Below are 22,919 nucleotides of genomic sequence, written 5' to 3' on the forward strand. Positions count from 1 at the left end.
TATATTATTTTTTTTAACGTCGTATCATTGTGCTGATTGCGGTGCACATTACAAAAAAGATAAAAAAAAAAACTATCTAATTCGTAACTACCCCCGTTACTCCAATGAAATTCCTGTCCTATATATAACTGTACGAAAAAAATAAATTTACATGATTTCTTGTTAAACCAGAATCATCTGACATCTGAGAGGTTATTGAAATGAATTGTATTGAAGAAAATTTGTAAAAAATAAATGTCTGAACTGAAGTACTCCTCGTGTGCGGTTTGGCTGATCAATGAATCATCATCGCATTGTTCGTTTGGCCTTCGCCGTTGTGTGTGGAGTTGTAACTACAATAAAAAGAAGTGACTAAAAAGAATAAACAAACTTTCCAGAAAAAAATCAACCAACGCGTGACAGACCAAAGATGCCGCAAGACAGACTTCTTCTTCGCCTATCTGTCGGAAAGGCTATAGGAGGTCCCATTTGTTGGGGCATTTAAAGAGAACAGAAATTTGTCCTACGGTTTTAAAAGTAAGAAGTAATTCACAAGTGAACCGATTGTTTCGCACAACACAGCTACAAGATAGTACTCCAATCCGGATCACAGAGCACTCTTTTCTTAATCAAAGGAAGTGCGTTGTGACAAACCAAGACCGATTAGCTACCTCCGTTAGCTACCTAATTTTTACAACTTGCAAACCAGGAAGTCAAGGTTGTAAGAATTATTATTCGGGATACCCCGGGCTAGCGTTACGATACAGCCCCAATAATACTATAATTGTTATTGTGGAACATATTGAGATCATCCAATCCAAAAAATTGATGTCATTAATCATTACAATTAGGCCCGTTATTTCAAGTAACACAAAGTGACATGGAAGACAAAGGAGAAATCCTGAACAATAGGGTATTTTAGAAAGTTCAACGGGTTTTCTCTGGAGCATCCCATCTGAACCTTCAGCAATTAAAAGTAACAACGTTAAATTGCATTGACATTCATGCACACAACACAAACACGTGTTTAATAAACATATAGATACTTGATTGAATTGCGAAAATAATCCAGGTGCTCCGGTGGGAATTGATCCCACGACTCCCAATTTGCTAGACGGACGCTTCTTTCCTCCAAGCTATGGAGTCGCTTGACCATTTCCGACCACTGAAGGTACAGAACTGAACAATTCCACTAATGCACATGTTTTGCTCCTTTTCACAATCAAATCTCCTTCGGATGGAATTATACACTGTGGATACTGTTCGTATGTTTTTCATAGTTTAAATCTTATGAATAAGTTATTTTTATTTTTTACATCATTTTATAATTCTCGTATGCTTTTCATACATTGGAAAGCAAAATCCATAACACTTATCGTATGAGAAATCTCATAAGAAGCTTCGTATGAAAATCATAAGATGTGATGTGTTATCCCGATCAGAAAGGCATAACAAAATTATAACCGATTGAGTTATTTATTTCAAAGATTTTTCATAACAGAATGAGTTATAAAATTCGCCGGTTAGGTGTTAAAATAACAAAAAATGTAACTAAAATTGCTCTAGCCATAACATAATTATAACAGGTGTTGATACAATTTTATCAAATTTATAACAACGTGAGATATAATAAATATTGGAATGATCAAAAAGTTATAACACATGTTGTTATAAATTAGATATAAATATATTGGGTAACAATTGAGTTGGGTAAATTTTAACTCATTTTTTGGGTAATTTTTATTAAGAGTGTTATTTATTTTTAGCGAAAAGTTTTTTGTATAAAAAACTTGCCCTACGTAGTATATAAAAAACCCTCACCCAGACGGGAATCGAACCAAGGACGCCAGCTTTTGACTGCAACCTGGCGCCTTTATCAATGAGACCATTGCAGCACTTGAAGTGAAGGGCGGTATATGATCAAGTGGTTCTTCATTTTGGCGGCTGGTCTATAAATAGACTCATTTGTCCAACGTACAGGGGAGAGAAAATATGACGTCACATAACAGTGTTCTTGATACAGTTGATCGCAATTACGTCATCTTAGGACATAATAACAAAAGTGGATATAATTTGATGATAATTGTAACTCAATAATTTGCTCTGAATGCATGCTTTATCTCATGATTCAGACCAGAAATAAATGTCGTATCTTCATCAAAGTTGTAGAGATAGTTAATGGCTAAACAGTGAAAAGAGTGGTATACAATTTCACCTTCTCTTGGTGAACATTTCGACATGTGTTATTAAATAATTATCAAGGAAGTTCCTTCCTATGGCAAAGTTATGCAGTAGTCTGGTGGTTTAAAATTTCACCGCATCGTGGCGTTAGTGTGTATTTCTGGAGATTGTCAGATTTAGATGGCTTGTAAAAAATGCAGTGTTTAAAGCACAATTTCCACATTACATGGTACAAGAATTGACATACTAAAGCAATTCTGTGGCGTATGCTTTGCCTCGTGATATCATATTTTTATATCCTTCAAAAGAAGAATATTAAAGATGTTGACAAGTCCAAGGCTTGTGCAGTCTCCGCTGTGTGGTCCAATGATCACACGTATTTATACTACCTTAGGTAGACATAATGAATCATACCTGTACATTTAGGTACTATAATAAATAGTATTTCATGTAGGTAGATATCCTATGCACATAACCATTAGGTAGACACTACAGTCCTTTCCCCTTTAGAAAACTCAGAAAGCCATCGCCAAAATAATAATAGACAAATAAACCGACGAGTCCGTCACTTTCATATCTGTTTGCTAACCAAACTACAAAAACAAAAAGCGATTTCGTCATCCCAATATCGGCAACTTTACCAAAAAGTACAAATAACAAAAAAACCATTCACCAAAACATGACAATTCCGCCACAAAAGAACAATTTCGTTCACAACAAAAAATAACATTTCGTTATTACCAAAACAAAAAGACAATTTCGTCAATGCAACATCGGCCAAAAAGAACATTCTGTTCACAACATAATGGCAAACCATAAAAGAACAATTCCGTTCTCCACAAAAATAACAATTTGTTATTACAACAACCTGAAAACCAAAAGGAAATAATTTCGGAATAACTCAAAAGAAATTACACGTTCCTTGATCCTCGTCGCCACTTTTATATCCTTCAAAAGAAGAATATTAAAGATGTTGACAAGTCCAAGGCTTGTGCAGTCTCCGCTGTGTGGTCTTTTTTTTTTTACTTCATGTTGCTTTATTTTTCAAGATTTTTACAATGCTGTATGCTGTGTGGTCCAATGATCACACGTATTTATACTACCTTAGGTAGACATAATGAATCATACCTGGACATTTAGGTACTATAATAAATAGTATTTCATGTAGGTAGATATCCTATGCACATAACCATTAGGTAGACACTACACATATAATGTTTTTATTTTCAGCAAAAATAGTTTAAATAAGAAATTCCCCCACTAGTTGAAAGCACGTGTTCGGCATTTGCTTCGGGATTTGCTCAAGATGCATGACGATGTCCATCAACACATCGGTAAAAAAGAAATAGCCTTCTGCTATTGATTGGTTTTTTAAAAGCTTTCAACAGTGTTTCTCATTTTGAACTACTGCACAGATTATCATATCTATTTGTTTTCAATTGTTTCATTGAGTAAATCCTATTTGAATAACCGCTTTATGGAAGCTAAAGGAAATCATTGAAGTCCAATCGGTACTCTTTCGGGCGAGCCTCAAGGATCGGTTTCAGGACCATTGATGTTAGCCTAATTTATCAACGACCTTCCTTCATCTTTGAGTTTGTAATATCCACACCACATGTTTGCAGATAATAAGAAGCTGTATTTCTACTGAATTGATATGGACGATAATTGCATGGCAATGAAACGTGACTAACGACATGGCGTGACCAAATTAGATATAAATTTCCAAGCTCCACAAATTATTTTGTTATTAATCAATTCTTCAAAAACTAAGGTGATTTTCTTTTGCAGGCGACTAATTGTTTCAGTTGTATCATGTTAATTCAATAACAATGATAAAACTTCTTATTTCAGAATAATTTATTAAAATAATCTTGAATGGGACTACAAACTGCAAAACTTATGGAGGATTGTGAATCTTAAAACTTACTTCATGAGTGTTAACAGTTTCAATGAAAGTCATCCGTCTCATATCCATTTTGTTGCCTCACTTATCATAGCTTCATGTGACCGTTTGAGAGTTGCATTAACCCTAGTAGGAAGTTGGGGTCAATATGACCCAGACAAGCACGCTGAACGTACGCTACGCCTTCGTGGTGCAAAAGCCTAACATATTAGGAGGGTTAAATCATTGCATGCGTTGGGCATTAAATTTTACTAGATACTCTGTGTGGCTCACCTACAATGGCAACTGCTGGGATACTCATTTCTTATTTTTTAACTACATTGCTGTGCGATGCTATGTATAGAATCATTCGCTAAGGACCTAAAATTATCACTAAGATACTGATGTTCTTAAAGCTTAAGCATCCGTCATCATTTTCCGGAAAATAAAAAGCAGTTTTCTTGCTGTAAATCAAAACATCGACCATGAAAATATATTCACTGCATTCTATTAATCATGTGGAGTACAGTGAATATTAGCGCGACAATATCCATCTGAGCTTTCTTAAAAGTTTAGATCATGATTCAAACATGTCAAAAATACTGCATTTGTTTATTTAAGGTTTGAATTTCAATTTGTGTTAGTGAATTTGAACATAGATAATCAGAAAATCGATTTTGAACTTCCAATTCTTCATTACACCAACAAAGCAAGCTATGAAAATGTTTGACACTTCTGAGGTAATTTTGACAGACGATACACATGCAGGAAAAAGACGGATCATATTTTCTACTTTATCGATCTTGTTGCCGTCCTTTTCATGCTCATGTTGCATCTGCCAAAATGACATGTGAATTGTCAGTCATTTTTAGGTTAGGTTCGTTGGTGTAATAAAGAATAAGGGATAACCCTGAATCTAAAGTTGTAGGCTATTAAATGTTCAAGTTAAGAACTCTTAAATAGCTCAATAGTTGACTACCCTTCGTGATATTGAACTGTTGTACTTGGTCCACTCTGACTGAACATAAAAATTGAATATGGTAATCATCAGGGTAATGACAGAAACATCAAATTTCAAACTTCCTGCTCACATTATACACCACTCCTATTAACTGTTGTCCTACTTGTGCATAATTTTTTCATCAAATATGTGAAAACTTGAGTGCAAACTGTAGTTGGTTGTAGATTTTCCAAAAATCGTTCACTCAGACTGGACTAAGTACAATCAATTACTTAGCAATTTCTCGGTTTCAAGCTTTATTTTACATGTTTTCACGATCAATACAGAGTGATGCTTTTATGAATAGTTATTAAGGTTTATGGCAAAAATTCAAGAACATTTGTTGAAAAACTCAAAACTTATAGAGTTGCGAACTTTAAAGTCGTTTTTCTTGAAATATGGTTAAAGACACATGGTCCTCTCTGACTTGACGCCGACCAAATACAAGTATGTCAATAAATAAATTTAATGAATAACCTGAATTTTCTTAAAGGTCTGGATCATGATTTGAACTTGTCAAAAATCATGTATTTCACAAGCGCAGTAGCACCACACAGCGTCGTAATTGCGTACCATATACCACCTGCAAAATATTCATTTGACATAAACTGCATTTTCAAAACTATAACTGAGTTTGTTATAATGTTCATATAAAGATGATCAAAATATTTTTTTTGTATTATAACTGACCTTGTTATAATTCTGATATAATTAAATCAGGTTTTCAAATCATTTTTGTCAAATATATCTAAATATAACAAACGTTGATATATCTATCAACCGGTGATATAATTCTGTTACATTTTTGTTATGCCTTTCTGATCGGGATGAAACACCATTGCTAAAAAACAACTAAACCTTTTATTGGCTTCTAACCACTTCAACTTTCGAAGCGTCGATGGTCGGATGCGTAAAGCACGCACTCGCCAACCTTAACGTTCCTGGTTCGATCCCAGATTGCGATTTTTTTTAATTTGTGCAAAATATTTCATAAAAATATGGGGTCTGTGTCATTTGGCATAAGGCCGTTTGGCATAAGGTCACTTGACCAGTGCCGGATTTAGGCTTCGGGGGGGCCGGGGCAAAATTTAAAGAGTAGGCCCCCAAAAGCAAGATTTTAAAGATGTAAACCATATATTAATTTTTTGTCAATGTTGTAATTCGTATTTTTTTATTTTTTTACTGATTTGGGATTGTAATATTTTAGGAATACTTCAAGACATAGACTGAAAAAAGTTAGGTCTTAACGAGCCAACTGTAGCAACAAAATATATAGATATGTAAAACCAATGCTCCGAGATGTTTTTGGAAGCTAGGTTTCCAAAATTGATCCGAATTTCCTAAGCATCTCCTGGAATAATTATCATATCTTTCCCATAAAAAACATCTCTCCTCAACGAACTGAGGCAGATGGGTATTGAGCAGGTGTTTTTAGAATATTATCGTATAATCAACCGAAGCATGCACAATAGGGTGTCCCAAAATAGAAAAAGTGTCAAAAAGTTAACTTGCTCACCCTTAGAATGATAGATTAGGGTCCTAGCAACAATAGTTCCATACATGAAAACTCAATCAAAAAATATTTAGAGGTTGCACGCATCGATTCTATGAAAAATGGACGATTTTCGGTATTTTTATCAAAAAAATGCTAATATGAGTTGAAAAATAAAAGAAATAAAAGTCATCAATCAAAGTAAATCATAGTTTTGGGTCCCGCAAACAAAGTTTGGAGGGAGTTTAGGTCGTCAAAGCTGGTTTTATATATTTGGCAAAGGTTAAAATATCAAAAAATCGAGATTTTTTTCACCAAATTTTCAAAAAAGACTCAATTTATAAGGATTTTAGAATTTTTCCTGCGATTCAAAATTCCCTTATTTTATAGCAAATTTTGTGTAGATTATTTCGGCTGAAGACAGTTTTGAGCTATCTCCTTCATGAGTTAAGATATCGGCATAATAATGATAACACAATCAATGAAAAAAATCGGATTTTCTTATGTTATTTGTTGTTGTTCATTAGTTTCTATGACTACCATGCAAAAAAGCAAATAACTAGTTTGCAAGTATACATTTTTCAAAATTTATAGAAATAATTGGGTTACTTTGATAATTTTACTTTAATTGTGCTAACCGGTTCAAAGAAAGGCTTAAAAAGTGGCTCGCTACGATATTTTAATAATATAAGTGATCGCAAGTCAGACAATCAAAATATGGAATAAAAGTAAAGTTCTATGATATATTTTGAGTGATGTGTAGATCGCTCAACAATGTTTACCTTTTTCAAATATATTTTGGTGCTCTTGTTAAGCAAACATATAGGTTCTTTCTAGTTATACCAGAACTAATGCTCTAACATTGAGAACAACTAAAATGAAAATAAAATAGCTAATTAAAACTGTAAGAAAGAAAAATATAGTTTTATAGTTTCAGCCAATCGACATAAAAAATTAAATATGTGCATGGAAATGCAGGTATTTTCACGAATTTAAGGCTATTTTTTCTTCTTTTTATTCGCGAGTTTTAACTAAAGCTAATTCTTTACACAATATTGATTTCTATTATATAATTTGATTTTAAAAGCAAACCATTAGAGCACATATTTGCAGCTAGGGTTGGATTTCAGAAAGCATAAGGATGTTTAGATTCCACTATTATAAAAAAACAAATAAATAAAACTTAGTGACTGGCCTAACATGTTACAAGAGGTGTTAACCTAAGAAATGTACACAATGTTGAAATCTTTCTGCTGCGCTGCTTACTAGTTAAAACATAATTTTCAAAAATTACAAGTTTTGTATCGGTGGTTTGCTACTGTTATCTGATCAACAGATGAAATCTCAGAAAAAAATCTTTTCGTGTTCACAAAGCGGGTGTGAAAAGTTATGTTCAGCATATGTAGATATAAAACGATGATTAACTCTCAAAACATTTACATATTGTTACTGTCATGCAGTATGAATCAGTAATGATCAAAGCAACCCAACAATTCCCGAAATTCTTCAAAAATGTACACTTGCACGTACTATAATGTCTAAAATTAGTCGTGTGTTGTTTTAATTGCATGGTAGTCGTGGAAACTAGTGAACAAAATCGACTAACGTAAGAAAACATGATTTTTTTTCATTGATTGTGTTATCATTATTATACCGATATCTCAGCTCATGAAGGAGATAGCTCAAAACTATCTTCAGCCGAAATAATCTACACAAAATTTGCTATAAAATAAGGGAATTGTGAATCGCAGGAAAAATTTTAAAATCCTTATAAATCGAGCATTTTTGAAAAATTTTGTGAAAAAAATTGCGATTTTTTGATATTTTAACCATTGCCAAATATATAAAATCAGCTTTGATGACCTAAACTCCCTCCAAACTTTGTTTGCGGGACCCAGAACTATGATTTACTTTGATTGATGACTTTTATTTCTTTTATTTTTCAACTCATATTAGCATTTTTTTGGTAAAAATACCAAAAATCGTTCATTTTTCATAAAATCGATGCGTGCAACCTCTAAATATTTTTTGATTGAGTTTTCATGTATGGAACTATTGTTGCTAGGACCCTAATCTATCATTCTAAGGGTGAGCAAGTTAACTTTTTGACACTTTTCTATTTTGGGACACCCTAATGCACAATCATTGTCAAATAAGTGATTGAATTGTTTAACTAAAGACCGGTCGAGAAAGTATGGACGCACTAAGAAAATACTGGCTTTTCAAAACTATTCATGAATAGTTCATTTTGAAAGCTACATCCTGTTGGTCAACCTATTTTCTCAGCATTTGTATAGCGGTTTTTGCGATTCCAGCAGTTTGTTCCAAAATACATGAACTTTCAGCGGAACATCTTCAAAAAAATGTGCACAAACGATGAAAAGAGCGTGAAAGATCACTAAGGAAATGAGCAAAATATGGTGGGAGTAAGTGAGAAAACCGTGCAAGCAGCAATCAGCAAACACGGTGGGGATAACACGTTTAAGCATAGGCAAAAATTGGGTAAAAAATAGAGATCTTGCTAACCATCGTTTGGGAAAACAAATAATGAAGGTATTTGAGCACAAGAAAAAACCCTTCTAACTTACACAGAATAGGGGATGGCCAAAAAAGTTACCATTTCGAATTTCAATGTTCATCGTGACAAAGAACATTTGAATTTTAGATCCTAGTAAACAGAAACAGCCAAAACGAAGCCCTAAACAAGAGCCATCAATCAGGCACAGTCAACTGAAGACTAGGTGCGTCCATACTTTCTGGACCGGTCTTTATCAATGAAATGACATTTCTATTGATGCACAAATATCGTTTAATTTACTCTGAAAAATGTAATCTCTGGTTTTGTTAAGAAACATTTTTATTTATTCTACAGAACTCAATAAAAACTTCCGAGAGGTGTACACCAAAATTAACGAGACACATCTTTTTATCCCATTGATGAATATTGTATACCTCTCTGGGGAAACAATTGAATCGTTTGGTTGTTGTTTTTTTTTTTAATTTTCAATTGTTGTATTATTTATTTCTTGCAACTTCAACAACACAGTTACCCAAACTTTTGCTCAAACAGCATCAAATTAGACAAGAAATCATATAACCCAAGCTTTTTGCACCATTTCATTGCAGAAACAGAGAATTGATCATCTCACCATACAAAAATCCAGCTCACTACTTTCAATCTAGTACTTCACTGATTGCTTCCTATTGACAAAGCAGTTACATGGTTTTAGAATGGCAGCTCATATCGAAAAAAAAAAATATCCCACAAAAACTGTAAGTCCATTTTAAAAATAGTGCCAGAGTACCAAAAATCATGAAGTTTAGGATTTAGATTTATTCTCAAGTAAAATTTCAGATTATGAAATAATCTCGATACTTTTGGTAACCCAATTACAACTACTCTAGGACAACTGCATTTTATATAAGTTCGTTGAACAAAATATATATAGTGCTTCGAGATTCTTGGGGAGCCCCCTCAATCGGGGGGCCCGGGGCACTTGCCCCCATTGCCCCCCTTAAATCCGGGCCTGCACTTGACATAAAGACATTTGGCATAACGGTTATTTGGCATAATGGATACTTTTTTTTTAAGGTTCCTAGCGGCACGCCGACGGACGTAGAAACCTCTGCCATCACTGTGCGCACAAGCGTCTCGCGTTTGCGCGGACAACGATAGTTCACTAGGCCTTTGGATAGGATAGAGAACGTAATCCTTCAGAAGCAGTTCACCAGCCGTGCACGGAACATGTCGTCCAGTAAGACACTGTTGCGTACTGACTCAGAAGGTTACGGTAGAAGCTGTGAAAGTTTCGGTTTTGTCATATGGTCGATTTTGTATTTGTTTGTTTTGTCATGTCAAGGTTTAAAGAATGTTATTGTTCATATTTATGCTGTGCCCTATAATTCAGTAATCTTTGGTGTGCCTATGATCTGTTAGATAGTCGATGTGTTTGTTATGTCCATTTTCGTTGATCCTCATTTTAGTATTGTTTATATTATCTTTGAAAGTTGTCTTTCGTCCACATCCCTAGCACTATCAGCTTAAAGAAAACCTTTCATACACTCAGTCGAAAAATGTAAAAATATCTAATTTGTCATAAATAGTCTACGTTAGTCAAAGTCGAAGTAGTCAGTTTTTGTCGATTTCGTCTTGATCACACGTTAGCTTCGAATCTATAAGCAAGCACTGTTAACTGCTGCACTTCCCACTATTAGTTTCTTAGTTATTTTAAATTGATATTGAAAACTATAGAGAAAATTGAATCACGAGAGCACATCAAATGTTGAGAACTATGTATTAGTAAATTGAATACGCGAGATACTACTAATTATTTCATATTTGAATTAAATTTGTATTTGTATAGTGTATTTGTTAAAATTAACCGAATAGTGGGAAGCCCAGGAAACAGTTCAAAATCTGCTGAGACAAAAAAGATTCCGAGACTCGTCATAAATCACAAAAATTTGCATTATGATTCACAACGACTCTCGAATCCTTCCCAGACTCAATCGACCGAAACTGTTTTCTGGGTATAGAAACTACTAGGCCCCAGCAGGTCCCTCCTGTTTATCGAGCATTTCTGATAAATCAGCCATACTCCATCTGTAGCAGCCGGTTCGCAATGAACCGTTGGAGGCGCATTAAAGTATTAAAGGTGATATTTTCATTACAAGAATTACAATTAACATCCTTCACTTTAATACCGTCGAACCCTGTGATCTTGGCCAGGGTATTTGGCATAATGGATACTTGGCATAATAAAGAAGAGTCAGAGTGCATTTCGATTATGCCAAATGTCTTTATGCCAAGTGACCTTATGCCAAATGACTTTATGCCAAATGTCCCGCTCCCAAAATATGTATGATAGTCATGAGACATAGTTTCAATTTTTATACGTTATCGGTATGATTTTCATACGTGAGTGTTATGAAATTTATACAGTAACAGTATGACAATAATAGTTGGCGCTTTGAATCCAAAATCATAGTTCGTAACTATGATATCCGCAAGAAATTCTTGTGGCAAAAAATCATAGTTGATTCGCATGATTTTCGGAGTTGCAGTATCCTCAGGGTATGAACATCCACACGATGACACTTGGCTTGGTTAGCCTAAGCAAGAATCGATAAATTGACATTTGTAGGGTGCTACGGTTACACTACCGTAATAGTTCGACCGAGAACCGACCCGTCGTAAGTTTGACGGTACACCAATCGTCATACCGATAAGTCATCGGATAGACAGTGCCCAAAGGTCACGACAATTCAAAAACAATTCCTCTCCCGCTCTGACATTCATGCACATTGCACGCAACAGAGATATGTATATGTTCATCTAATCCCATCAGAAGGAGATTTGGATTGTGAAAAGGAATAAGCCATGACCATTAATGGAATCGAGTTCAGTTCTGTGCCTTCAGGGGACGAAGATGGTCCAGTGACTACGTAGCTTGGAGGAAAGAAGCACCCGTCTAGCGAATTGGGAGTCGTAGGTTCAACTCACACTGGAGCACGTGGATTTCTTTTCACGCAAATCTCGCCATCGCGTACATACTGCAAAACACTAAAAAAACTAACGGAATCAATCTTGGAATCAATCCAAGCAACTCTCGTTATGATTGATTAATAGTGTTGGACAGAACTTGGAAGAGCTTGGAAGCACTTCTTTATTTGAGGAAATTGTCAACAGGAATGAAAAAATATGACATGTCAATGGTTGCTATGACTACTTCTTACATACTAGACTACTGCGGTATAAGTAAAACTATTCAACTAGGTATGACATCATTGAAATCATCATTACTTCTACACTCCTACTTGATGCAGAGGCGTCTCGCGACTAGCAGACTGACCTGTTCTACAGATTAATATTTTACTAAATGAAAACACATTAGAGTTATTTTATACTATGCTTGCTGTTTTTTTTTTGTTTCAGTATTGTGGTTTTTAACATAAGCTGATTTTTATCTTCTTCATTTTCTGAAAAATATCTTCCGCATTTTCATCGCAAATAAAGATGCGATTTGCATTCAGATGCGCCTTTGAGCGACTTCCGAAGTTTGGTATCTCACATACTTTTAGAAAAATCCATTTTCGGTGGAAGTCATTTTCTAACGTTCTTCACACACCGACGATACTTGTTTTTTTTTCAATCATGCTCGACGAGAGCATGTCTAACATTTCCGCAAATGTTAGAAATTTCCACCTCCATAAATTGTTTTAGCTCATATCATGGCCTCGAAGTTAAAATTTGGAAACCGTTGCCAACAAGCTAGAGAACATTCGGCACCCCCAGCTTCATCCACGCTGGATGTAATGCATAACAAGCGCGCACGACTTTGGGTGTGCCAAAATGTGCTCTAGCTGCGCAAGTTGTTCTCAGCCTACGTAGAACGACAAACCGAGAAACCACAGTCCAAGCTTTCATTCATTTCTGGTTTTGCTACACACATGTAAACTTTTCACTGAAGAAGCTCTTTGCGTTTAGCTGTGTGCACGGAAAGATCGATGTACACAGAGCAAGGAGTAACTTTCACGCAGCGATCGAAAAGACAAAAGAATTTTCACGCAGATTTGTGTAACACCGGATCAACACAAAAAATGCGCTGATCCGGTGTTACACAAATCTGCATGAAAATTCTTTTGTCTTTTTGCTCGCTGCGTGAAAGTTACTCGTGCGCTGTGTTGTTTCATTTAAGGGTGTGCCTCTGGTATCCATCGCTTTTTTCTCTAAAGAGTATACCGAGCAGCATGCTAACAATCATTTACACACATTTGAGAACCTGATTGGTAAGCATAGCTGGCAAAGTATTTATTTAAATATCGTGCAATCAATGTTCGTTATTCCATTTTTGTAGATATTGTTAAATAATCCTTTAACTTCCAACAACGATACAACATACATTTTTTAGCATTCTAAACCTTTAAATTTTCAACATGATCTTGAAGACTTTAGTCGATTGCGCTTAGCGTGCGTGTACGCGTGAGAAGCAGGCGGGAAGTGAAAAATGGGAAGAAACGTTGACAACGCTGCTGCTGGTTCTAGACGAGTAGGGAACGTATGAGCGACAGAGTAAAGTGAAATGAATTCGAATGAACACTGCCATTCGGAGGCAAAAAAGTGAGAAAACTGTTGGTTTGGGAACAGCATCCATCGTTCGCATGAATTGGGGAACCGGTGGCATGTAGTTTCGAAGAGTCGAGCAAGAGAGAGCTGCGCAGGGCTGGCTCTCGCATGCTCTTGTATATAGTTTCTGCCGGTGGATGGCTTGGAGTCGTCTTTCGTTCTTCATAAACCGGGAACGATGTTAGCGCCTTGTATGCAAGTTGTTATGGGGTATGTGCGGTGGGAGTTTTAAATTTAGTTTATTCTTTTGGTATATCTACATACTTAAAGATTATTTTGCGAGTTTTATTCTCAGCCTATACCCGTTCCAAGAACAGGTCGAACATGTGGACGAGGCGCCTCTGACTTGATGTTTCAAGTTTACATCCTCTCAATTTGTAAACACCAATAATTTTACTACCTACTAAAAGATTTCTACCATCATTTTGCACAAAACAGAAAGTTGATCCAAACCTCACTTTGGCGCCTGACTGTGTAACTCTACTAACTGAAATTATATTGTTTTTCAAACCAGGAACGTAAAGCACATCTTTCAGTCTGATCTCGGTTGCCTGTCCATCGTCACCCATGATACCGTTACCAATTCCGGATCATTCCAGGGCGTTTCCATCTGCAATCTCAATCACATCCCTCTGTCTTTTGATACTGGTGAAAAACTTTCGATCCGATGTCATATGACACGAGACGCCAGAATCTATCACCCATTGCTGATCGACGTGTTCGCATTCAACTGCAGAAAAACAAACCGAACGACCAGTCTCCTCCTGGGTCGCAACTTTCGCATTGGAAACTCTTCGCTGAATCCATCCATCTCCTTCACATTCATCCTTGTGTTGTTCTTTTTCGAGTCTTGACTGGTTGCCAGGCGTTGTAGCCTTTCCGTATGTGTCCGGCCTTCCCACACTCGTAGCAAACCCTTTGTTCGTTCGACAATACTGACCTTGGCCCAGACATTCTTCGGTTTTGATGAGCTGCACTCATCGCTGTCTCCTCCTTGCTCGAAAAGTTCTGCTGACGTTTGTAGATCTCGTTCAAAAGCTTCGATTTCAACGATTTCATTGAGTATCCTCTATCCATCCCTTCCATCACTGTGACAAAGCCATCATACGAATCTGGCAAGCTCGCTAATATGAAACTTCCTTTCAATTCATCCGCTATTTCACAGCCTCTTTCCGCCAGCTTGCCGAACATTATTGCGTCCATTGCGATCAAATGCTCTTCAGCATTCCCGTCCTCCTCCAGTTCCGAACGATTCATACGTTTCAACAAACCCACTCGACCAGCCGATGATTGCTTTACATGATAGTCACGCAGGATGTTCCATGATTCTTGGTCTGTTGTGGCATTCTTGATGAGTTGCAACTGACTATTTTCAGCCAAGTACCCAATAGTGGCAGTAGCACGCTCGTCTTTATCAATCCATGCCTCAGTTGTTTCCGATTTAGCCGGAAGATCATTCACAACTACACGCCACAGTCTCTCACGGATGAGAATTTGCTTGATCCTCTTTTTCCACAGGTCATAGATACCGAAATGCAACCGAACAGCTCCAGTTTTTAGCTCCATGTCCATTTCGCTTTCTTCGGCGTCGCAGAACTAAACTGCCTTCGATTCACTGTTCCTACTGAAAATCTCTTGAAGCGCTAGCAGAGTACCGTTCCTACGCAGTTTTCACTTTTGGGAAATTGTAAACAGGAATGAAAAAATATGGCATGTCAATGGTTGCTACACGGAGAGACGAAACTACCCAAAAGTGAGTTCTTTCCACTCAACTTCGGGGTTGCGTGCGTCAAGCCACTTTTGAGTTGGTGGAATCGATGTTTTTGTTGGGTTGTTCCCGCTTGCTTCCATGTGAAAGTAATACCTAATTTTAGGTTTTTTTCACCCAACCGAAATTTTGACTAGGTTGTATTCACTCAAATTTGAGTACTGTGCTAGAAACTCAGTTTTGGCTTGACGCACTGAACTGCAAAAGTTGGGCTGTTTCTCTCTTCACTCTCTGACAACATTAGAAAGAGCGCATGAAAAGGGAGACGAAAAAGAACTCAAAATTGAGTTTAAAAGTACCTAATTTTGAGTTTTTCAGTTTCTCCGTGTAGGGTAGAAGCTTCAGTTTTGGCCAGTCCGGAGTTTTGGCCATAGTGCGGTATTGAGCCTGTTGCGATCTAAATCGGCGTAAATTTATTTTTTACTAGTAGATCCTTTTTTTTTTTTTTTTTTTTTCTTTTTTTCATAGTGATTACGGCGGTAGCACGCTGTGCTTATGTTCTAACACCGCACCCTTTCCCTACGTTTGCTTCTATGAGCCTCTATTTTTGTTTCAACACACAGAAGTACGTAGGCATATCGTGGCCCAAGTCGACACTGTTTTGGCCTGCGTTGAACAAAAATAGTTTTAATAAAAGTTTCCCCTTTTTTTCTTTTTGTCAATTGTTTTTTTTTTTTGTAGTATGGTCCATGTATTTAGTTAGGTTCTTGTCAATTTGTCAGTTATTCGAAGTAGATCTCCAAAATGTAGTCAATAAGTCAATTAAGTCATTCTGATCTGTTCTATCATAGCAGCTTTAGTCTTTGCTTTATTGAAGTGTAGTTTTATTGGAAATATGCTGAATATCGTTATTAAAAAGAGACGTCTGGAGCTGTGTCCTGCTTGTTCCGTCATGCACATACTACATATTAAAAAATGAATATTAATGCTGTCTAGCGCATTGTTTCCTATCGGCTATTATTGTAGTATAGTCCCAACTGCAAGCTTTTTTTCCAATCTTAGCGTCAATTGTCTTCTAGTTACTTCTAGACAGATTCATCGAATCAGTCGAACCCGCATGTTAAAATACAGTCGATTCTGTGTCAAATTTTTTTTTTTTATATTTACTTCTCTGTGTTCATCTCTTGTGTCCTCAAAATGTCATCGGTCCAAAACCCACAGAAACATGTAACTGAACTTCTAACACTTTTTCTGTTGGTGTCATAACATCATCTAAGAGATAAACAAAAATTGCTTGTCAACTATTATGTATTCATCCCCCTACAAACACTATGAAAAATATTCAAATTCGTTCTGTCCTATCGGTCCTATCAAGATAAACCATGTCATTTTCTCATGCGTGGCCTAGAAATGTCAACCTAGTCATACAAAAGTAACGTTGTTCAGTTAATAAAAAGCAGTCAGTTTTTTGTCCAGTCCAAACTGTCACGTCAAGTGTTCGCACGTTAGCTTCGAATCTATCAGCACAATTAAGTGCTGCAAATCTCCTTCCCACTATTAATTTTTTGGTTGATTTTAATTGCTTTATTTAAATAAAATATAATAAAGTATAACATTGTAGAAATTCGAAAAAGCGACTATGACATTAATAAATTACTAATCAAAATCAACCAAGAAACGTGGGAAATAGAGCCCAAACAACATTTTGAAGTCAGCTGGCTGTAAAAGGTTCCAAAACCAGTCACAAATCCTATAAAACTTTTATTAGGATTTGTAACGATCATCAAAACCTTCTCAAATCCAACCGATTTGGAACTATTGCTTGGGAATAGACTCTACTGAGCCCTGGCGGTTCCTCCGTGTTTATCGAGCATGTCTGATGCATATGATCAGCCATATTCCATCTGCAGCAGCCGGTTCGTGATGAACCGTTGGAGGCGCATTAAAGTGTTAAAAAGGTGATATGTTTCACTAAAGAACACTACATTACAATAATCAAAATGAAACTCCTTCACTTTAATACCGTCAACCCCTGCGAACTTGGCCAGGGTATTTTTTACTAGTAGATCCTAATACAATATGATAATTACAGCTGTGAAAACCACACATTTTGATTAAAAACTGGAAGAAAAAAAAATATTTCCTTAAAAAATCAGCTCCCATATATCTATTTTGGCCAGGGTGCTTCTAATTTGGCCACTCCCATAAGAAATACACGTGATTGGCCAAAATAGAAACCAAACTTAAGAATATGGCCAAAACTGCGGCAGAGCTTCTATTTTGGCCAGTGCCACTTTTAATACAAAAATCAAGTATTGGCATAATTTCTGCATTTTTCCTTCAAAATATAGATTGAAACCTTTCTTTTGACGCATTGGTTGTTTTCATAGGATTATTGGTTATTTTTATAAAAATGATTTTCCTTAGACTGGCCAAAACCGGTGCCCGCACCCTATGTCTACTTATTACAGACTAGACTACTGCGGTATAAGTAAAACTATTCAACTAGGTATGACTTCATTGAAATCATCATTATTTCTACAAAAGGTCTCAATAGAATATTCTACTCAAAACTCGATGCAACCTTTTCAGAATAAGGAACTTTCTTTGATATGGGGCTCACACGGTAATCGTAAACAAAAAAAAATACATAACCAGGATAAGCTTCCAGCCTTGAAGTATTACAGCCGCAATCAGACGCTAGATGAAAATGTAATTTTCTCACAGATACTTACAAACATGTGAACTGGCGCATTGAAAGTCGGCACGGCCGCTCCCTGAGGTATCGCGCTGTGACTCGGCTGCACCGTGATGTACCGCTGCTGCCCGGGATAGGCAGCTACGGCTGCTGCGCCTTGCGTCGGATCGTAAACGGCGGCCGCTGCTGCAGCTGCGGCGGCGGCAGCAGCAGCGGCTGCAGAAGCACCGGGAGCACCCGGCGGAACAGGCACCGCTGCACCAGCCGGTGGCGGCGGCGTCGTTCGGAAGCCATTCTTCAGCGGAACTGCCGTGGCAAGTGGAATCCTGTTCATCGGTTTGGCCTTTATTCGAGCCATGATCGGTTTTCCCTGTAGGCGAACAGCAGAAAAAAAAATGTAACAAGGATCAGACGTACAAATTAAGAAACTGCCTTACCTGAAATTCTTTGATTTCTTCCCGCAGATACCGGAATGCTCGTTGGGCATCCTCGTCCGATTCGAACGTGATGTACCAGGAATTATTGTGAGCAAATTCGCACGAGATAAATCGTGGACAGTTTTCACCTTGGAAAATGTTCTGTAAAGATATCACCATGAGATCAATATGCTTGTTCAACCTAGAGCATTCCCAAAAACCACACGTACCTTAACCTCTTCAATCGGCGTGTTGTCCGGTATCTCCCGCAGGATTACGATGCAACGTTTGTGGTTCGGTCGCACCTTGAGGCCCTCTTCGTCTACCTGCACGTTGGGCGAATCGCGCAGCACCTCTGTGATGAGCTTGATGTCCTTGGTGAGCTTCTTCACCAGGTTGAAGTTGGCCACCGTCCAGATCGGCACGTACTGATCGTTGTCCATCTGGGATATCAGATATGTGTCGTTGGCTAGATTTTCTCTGTTTGTAGATAAAAGGAGAAAGAATGTGAAGAAAAATAATTAGTAAAAGTTACGCGATTGATAGATTGGTTGTTCAATGTTCAACTGCCATAAAACTGGAAATATCTTAATTTAGCCGCACAGCGCAACAATGTCCACCGATTCATTGATTAACGACAATTCGCGTGTCATTAACGTGTTGCCGTTTCGGAGCAGGTAATTGAAGCGAAAATGGTTTTTAAATAAGGCGATTGGTCGCGACCGTCGCGACTACTCATAAGCTTAGTTTGCTTCAAAGAGTGCTGGAATGTGGTAATTTAATTCAATGCAACATTTGGAATTCGCAACACAGGAAAACAAAAACGAGCAGCTGTTCAATATGCATTGCAGCTGTAATTTAGCTTTTTTGGTAACATCGCTGGCACAATGTAGGTGTGAATTAAAAAATGTGGAGTTAGGGGGATTAGGGGCATAATGGACACCCTAAGCAAATGAGTATGTTAGGCCTGTATAACAGACAAAAACTTAACATATTATCAGTTGGCTTACAACTTTAACTTGTTTCCTACGTATTTCAATCATTTACAGCAGGTAGAATGTCATTATTGCGAAGAAATAATGAATTGTAAACCGTGTGTTTTTTTGGGCTGGCAGGAAAGGTACGGGGCGAAATGGACACCCATCGGGGCATAATGGACACCCCTGCATATTTTATGCTGTATGTTTGATAATATCGACCAGTTAAGTAATTTGCCTACGGAGATCAATACCACAGATATAATACTCCATCTTAGACGAGTTTACATAACATCAAAGTAAATTAAATAAATTTTAGGCTAAAATAATCGGATTGATTTTTTCCACACTCTCTAAAACGCCTAACAGTATGCAACGCGCATACATCCATTCATAATTGTCAGTGTTCATTTCGCCCCGAATCGACTACAAAATTGAAATAGCTAATTTGAGTAAGTTCTGATAAACATATAATACTTCAACCATTGCTAAATCTGCGTGTACATGTAGATATGCTAACATTTTATTTGTTTTATGGTGGACACACTCAAACACGCGTAGTACCTTATTTGCTGCTGCTTCGAAATTATAAGAAATCCACCATGTGAAAAACATACTTCAATTGCCATGATATTTTGGTTATTTTGAAGGAATATAAATGATACTTTTGAAAAATAGAACAATGACTTGTTCCTTTACACTTGTGCATTAAAAGTTTTACATAAAAGTCAGCGGTTTCGACAAAAACAGGGGTGTCCATTTCGCCCCGGGTGTCCATTATGCCCCTAATCCCCCTACATACATTTCGGTTTGAGAAGGTCCCCGTATTTACACCGTGTCCAATAAGTTCTCATACAAAATCAAATTCAATTCATTTCACATCTGTAATTAGGATTTTCAAAGTAAATTTATTTATTGAAAGACCAACTAACACACATCAAATACAGCATATGTTTTGGAACTAACTGTCCTTTATCCTTCTTTGCTGATCGCTTATGTGTCGTAAGTCCATTTCAGTTGGCACGCACGCCATTTCATTGGTATTTCGTCTTATTTTAACGAGTAATGGTTTTATGTTGAAACAAAATAGGTTCCTGTCCTCTCTATTGCTAGTACCAACTATGGCCAGAAGAGAAAAAAATATGAGATCCTGTATTGGTAAAGTACGAAGCCGTTTCATTTTGTATAAAATAAAATGTAAATTAAACAAAAATGTCCATTTACCTGTTTTAATGAGATTTGTTGTGTTAAAGAAGCATGCGTGCATCTTATATGGTTAATTCACATCATTCTCACTTTTAAAACATGCTTGTATTCCTATTTGGGTAAATTTTGTCCAAAATTTAGGTTTATGATGTTTATCTTTGATATAACTGTTATTTTCATGAAAATCAGCCCAAGTTGAGCTTACTTACAAATTTCTTACCATATCATCACTAAAACTGTATTGTTTAAGCCTTAGTACCTATTTGGTACATAACTTGAGATTCAAACTCAAAATTCATCCATATGGACTCAAATTTGCTACCGTAGAATGAAAAACTTTTCGAACATTTTTCATGCGTGCCGGAGAAAACGGATTTCATAAAACGAAAGTGTACTGCTAGGCTTATAAAAACAAATAGAAAATAAAGTTATTCTAAACTGTATGCTTTATTTAATCAGTATTATGTGGCCTTCCAATACATGTATTCACTTTGAAAATATGAATCACATATGTAAAATAAAAAGATATTTTCTAAATTTGTGTTTTGTATGAGAACTTATTGGACACGGTGTATAAGAAGGAAGGAAGACAATCGTAATGTCAAACAGAGGCTTCCTCGTAAGCATCGCTCAGTCGACAATCAACAAGCTTTTACACTCGCTAGTATAATGCGTATCGTCGGTTGAATGCCATTATGTACAAGCGATATGTATTACGAGTACAGTATAGCATTAGCAGAAATCCTAAAAACTTTTAGGGCTTGATGAATTTCAAGAGAAGAAGCTCTTCAATCCCGCAAGATTTGGTCTTGTTTTATCACACAATTCTAAAAACGTTATATGTTGTTCTTATTATTTATAATGTTAAACTAATGTGTCCACTTGATTACTGACTACCCAAAACAATCCCGCAATCCCAATTCGACGAACCACGCGCACCCATGTTCGAACAACCAATTATGATTAACTTCAAATAACAGCGCCGGTACCGTGCCGGTTGTTACTGTGACGGCACTTGGCAATTTCGAATTATATAGGGTGCGGGCACCGGTTTTGGCCAGTCTAAGGGAAATCATTTTTATAAAAATAACCAATAATCCTATGAAAACAACCAGTGCGTCAAATAAAAGGTTTCAATCTATATTTTGAAGGAAAAATGCAGAAATCAAGCCAATACTTGATTTTTGTATTAAAAGTGGCACTGGCCAAAATAGAAGCTCTGCCGCAGTTTTGGCCATATTCTTAAGTTTGGTTTCTATTTTGGCCAATCACGTGTATTTCTTATGGGAGTGGCCAAATTAGAAGCACCCTGGCCAAAATAGATATATGGGAGCAGATTTTTTAAGGAAATAAATTTTTTTCTTCCAGTTTTTAATCAAAATGTGTGGTTTTCATAGCTGTAATCATCATATTGTATTAGGGTCTACTAGTAAAAATTAAATTTACGCCGGTTTAGATCGCAACAGGCTCAATACCGCACTATGGCCAAAACTCCGGACTGGCCAAAACTGAAGCTTCTACCCTAGGTACCTACTGCCCCCTGATGAGTGGTATGTGCCTCTCGAAGCGACTATAGGGTCTTATTATGCAACACCCTTCTTCCCTCGGGAGAGAATTTTCATCATCATCATCGTTATGCTTGCACCAGTCAGTCAGTCAGTCAGTCAGTTGGTCTGCGGTCGATATCTGCGGATCAAACTGAAGTGAAAAGGTTTCTCCAATCATTATCATTGATTGTTTGGCGCTTGAGTTTTTCAAGAGTTTTTTTTTGTTCATTCGATGAAAGGCAGTCGAATCTACCGAAAGGAAGGTAGGAAGCGAGCCTAAATATAGTGCGCGCAAGTCATCAGAAAGGTGATAATTTCCGATGCTAAACAACGCTCTTTACGATCGAATAAGTATACATTACAATATTGTTGGAACAGTTGAAGTGTGAACCGGAGTGATTGAATTATATTTGATGGCTGCAATTGGTTCTTGTGTTGGATAAAGAACAACATTAACTTTGAGCGGCATGAATAGGGTGGTATTAGCGATGTGAAAGATATTATTTTTTGATATGCGATATGCATATGTAAATCAGTAGCAAGACGACGTCATTTGCCAATCATGGCGAATTTTGCCAGCGGGCTTGTCATTACCGCGGCAATCACTTTGGACAGGTGGCAATTTCAATGGAATTTTCTATCGAGCGTTAATGAACCCTTGGTCGATTGATTTTTTTTGCTGTAGAACTAGTGCATTGATAGTT

General features: G+C 36.9%; 1 protein-coding gene across 10 annotated transcripts in view; it reads right to left on the bottom strand.

Moving 5' to 3' along the window:
- LOC109403224 (la-related protein Larp4B) overlaps positions 1-22,919 on the bottom strand; it is a 153,392-nt gene that overhangs the window by 21,269 nt on the left and 109,204 nt on the right. For all 10 annotated transcript variants that reach the window (XM_062853126.1, XM_062853125.1, XM_062853124.1 and 7 more), the window contains 3 exons: positions 18,716-18,965; positions 18,507-18,647; positions 18,107-18,439 (listed from right to left, as the gene is read on the bottom strand). In XM_062853126.1, the coding sequence (XP_062709110.1) occupies positions 18,107-18,439; positions 18,507-18,647; positions 18,716-18,965 (724 nt within the window). The remainder of the gene's footprint in view (positions 1-18,106; positions 18,440-18,506; positions 18,648-18,715; positions 18,966-22,919) is intronic.

Source organism: Aedes albopictus, chromosome 2 (genome assembly GCF_035046485.1).
Source record: "Aedes albopictus strain Foshan chromosome 2, AalbF5, whole genome shotgun sequence".
Lineage (NCBI taxonomy): Eukaryota > Metazoa > Arthropoda > Insecta > Diptera > Culicidae > Aedes > Aedes albopictus.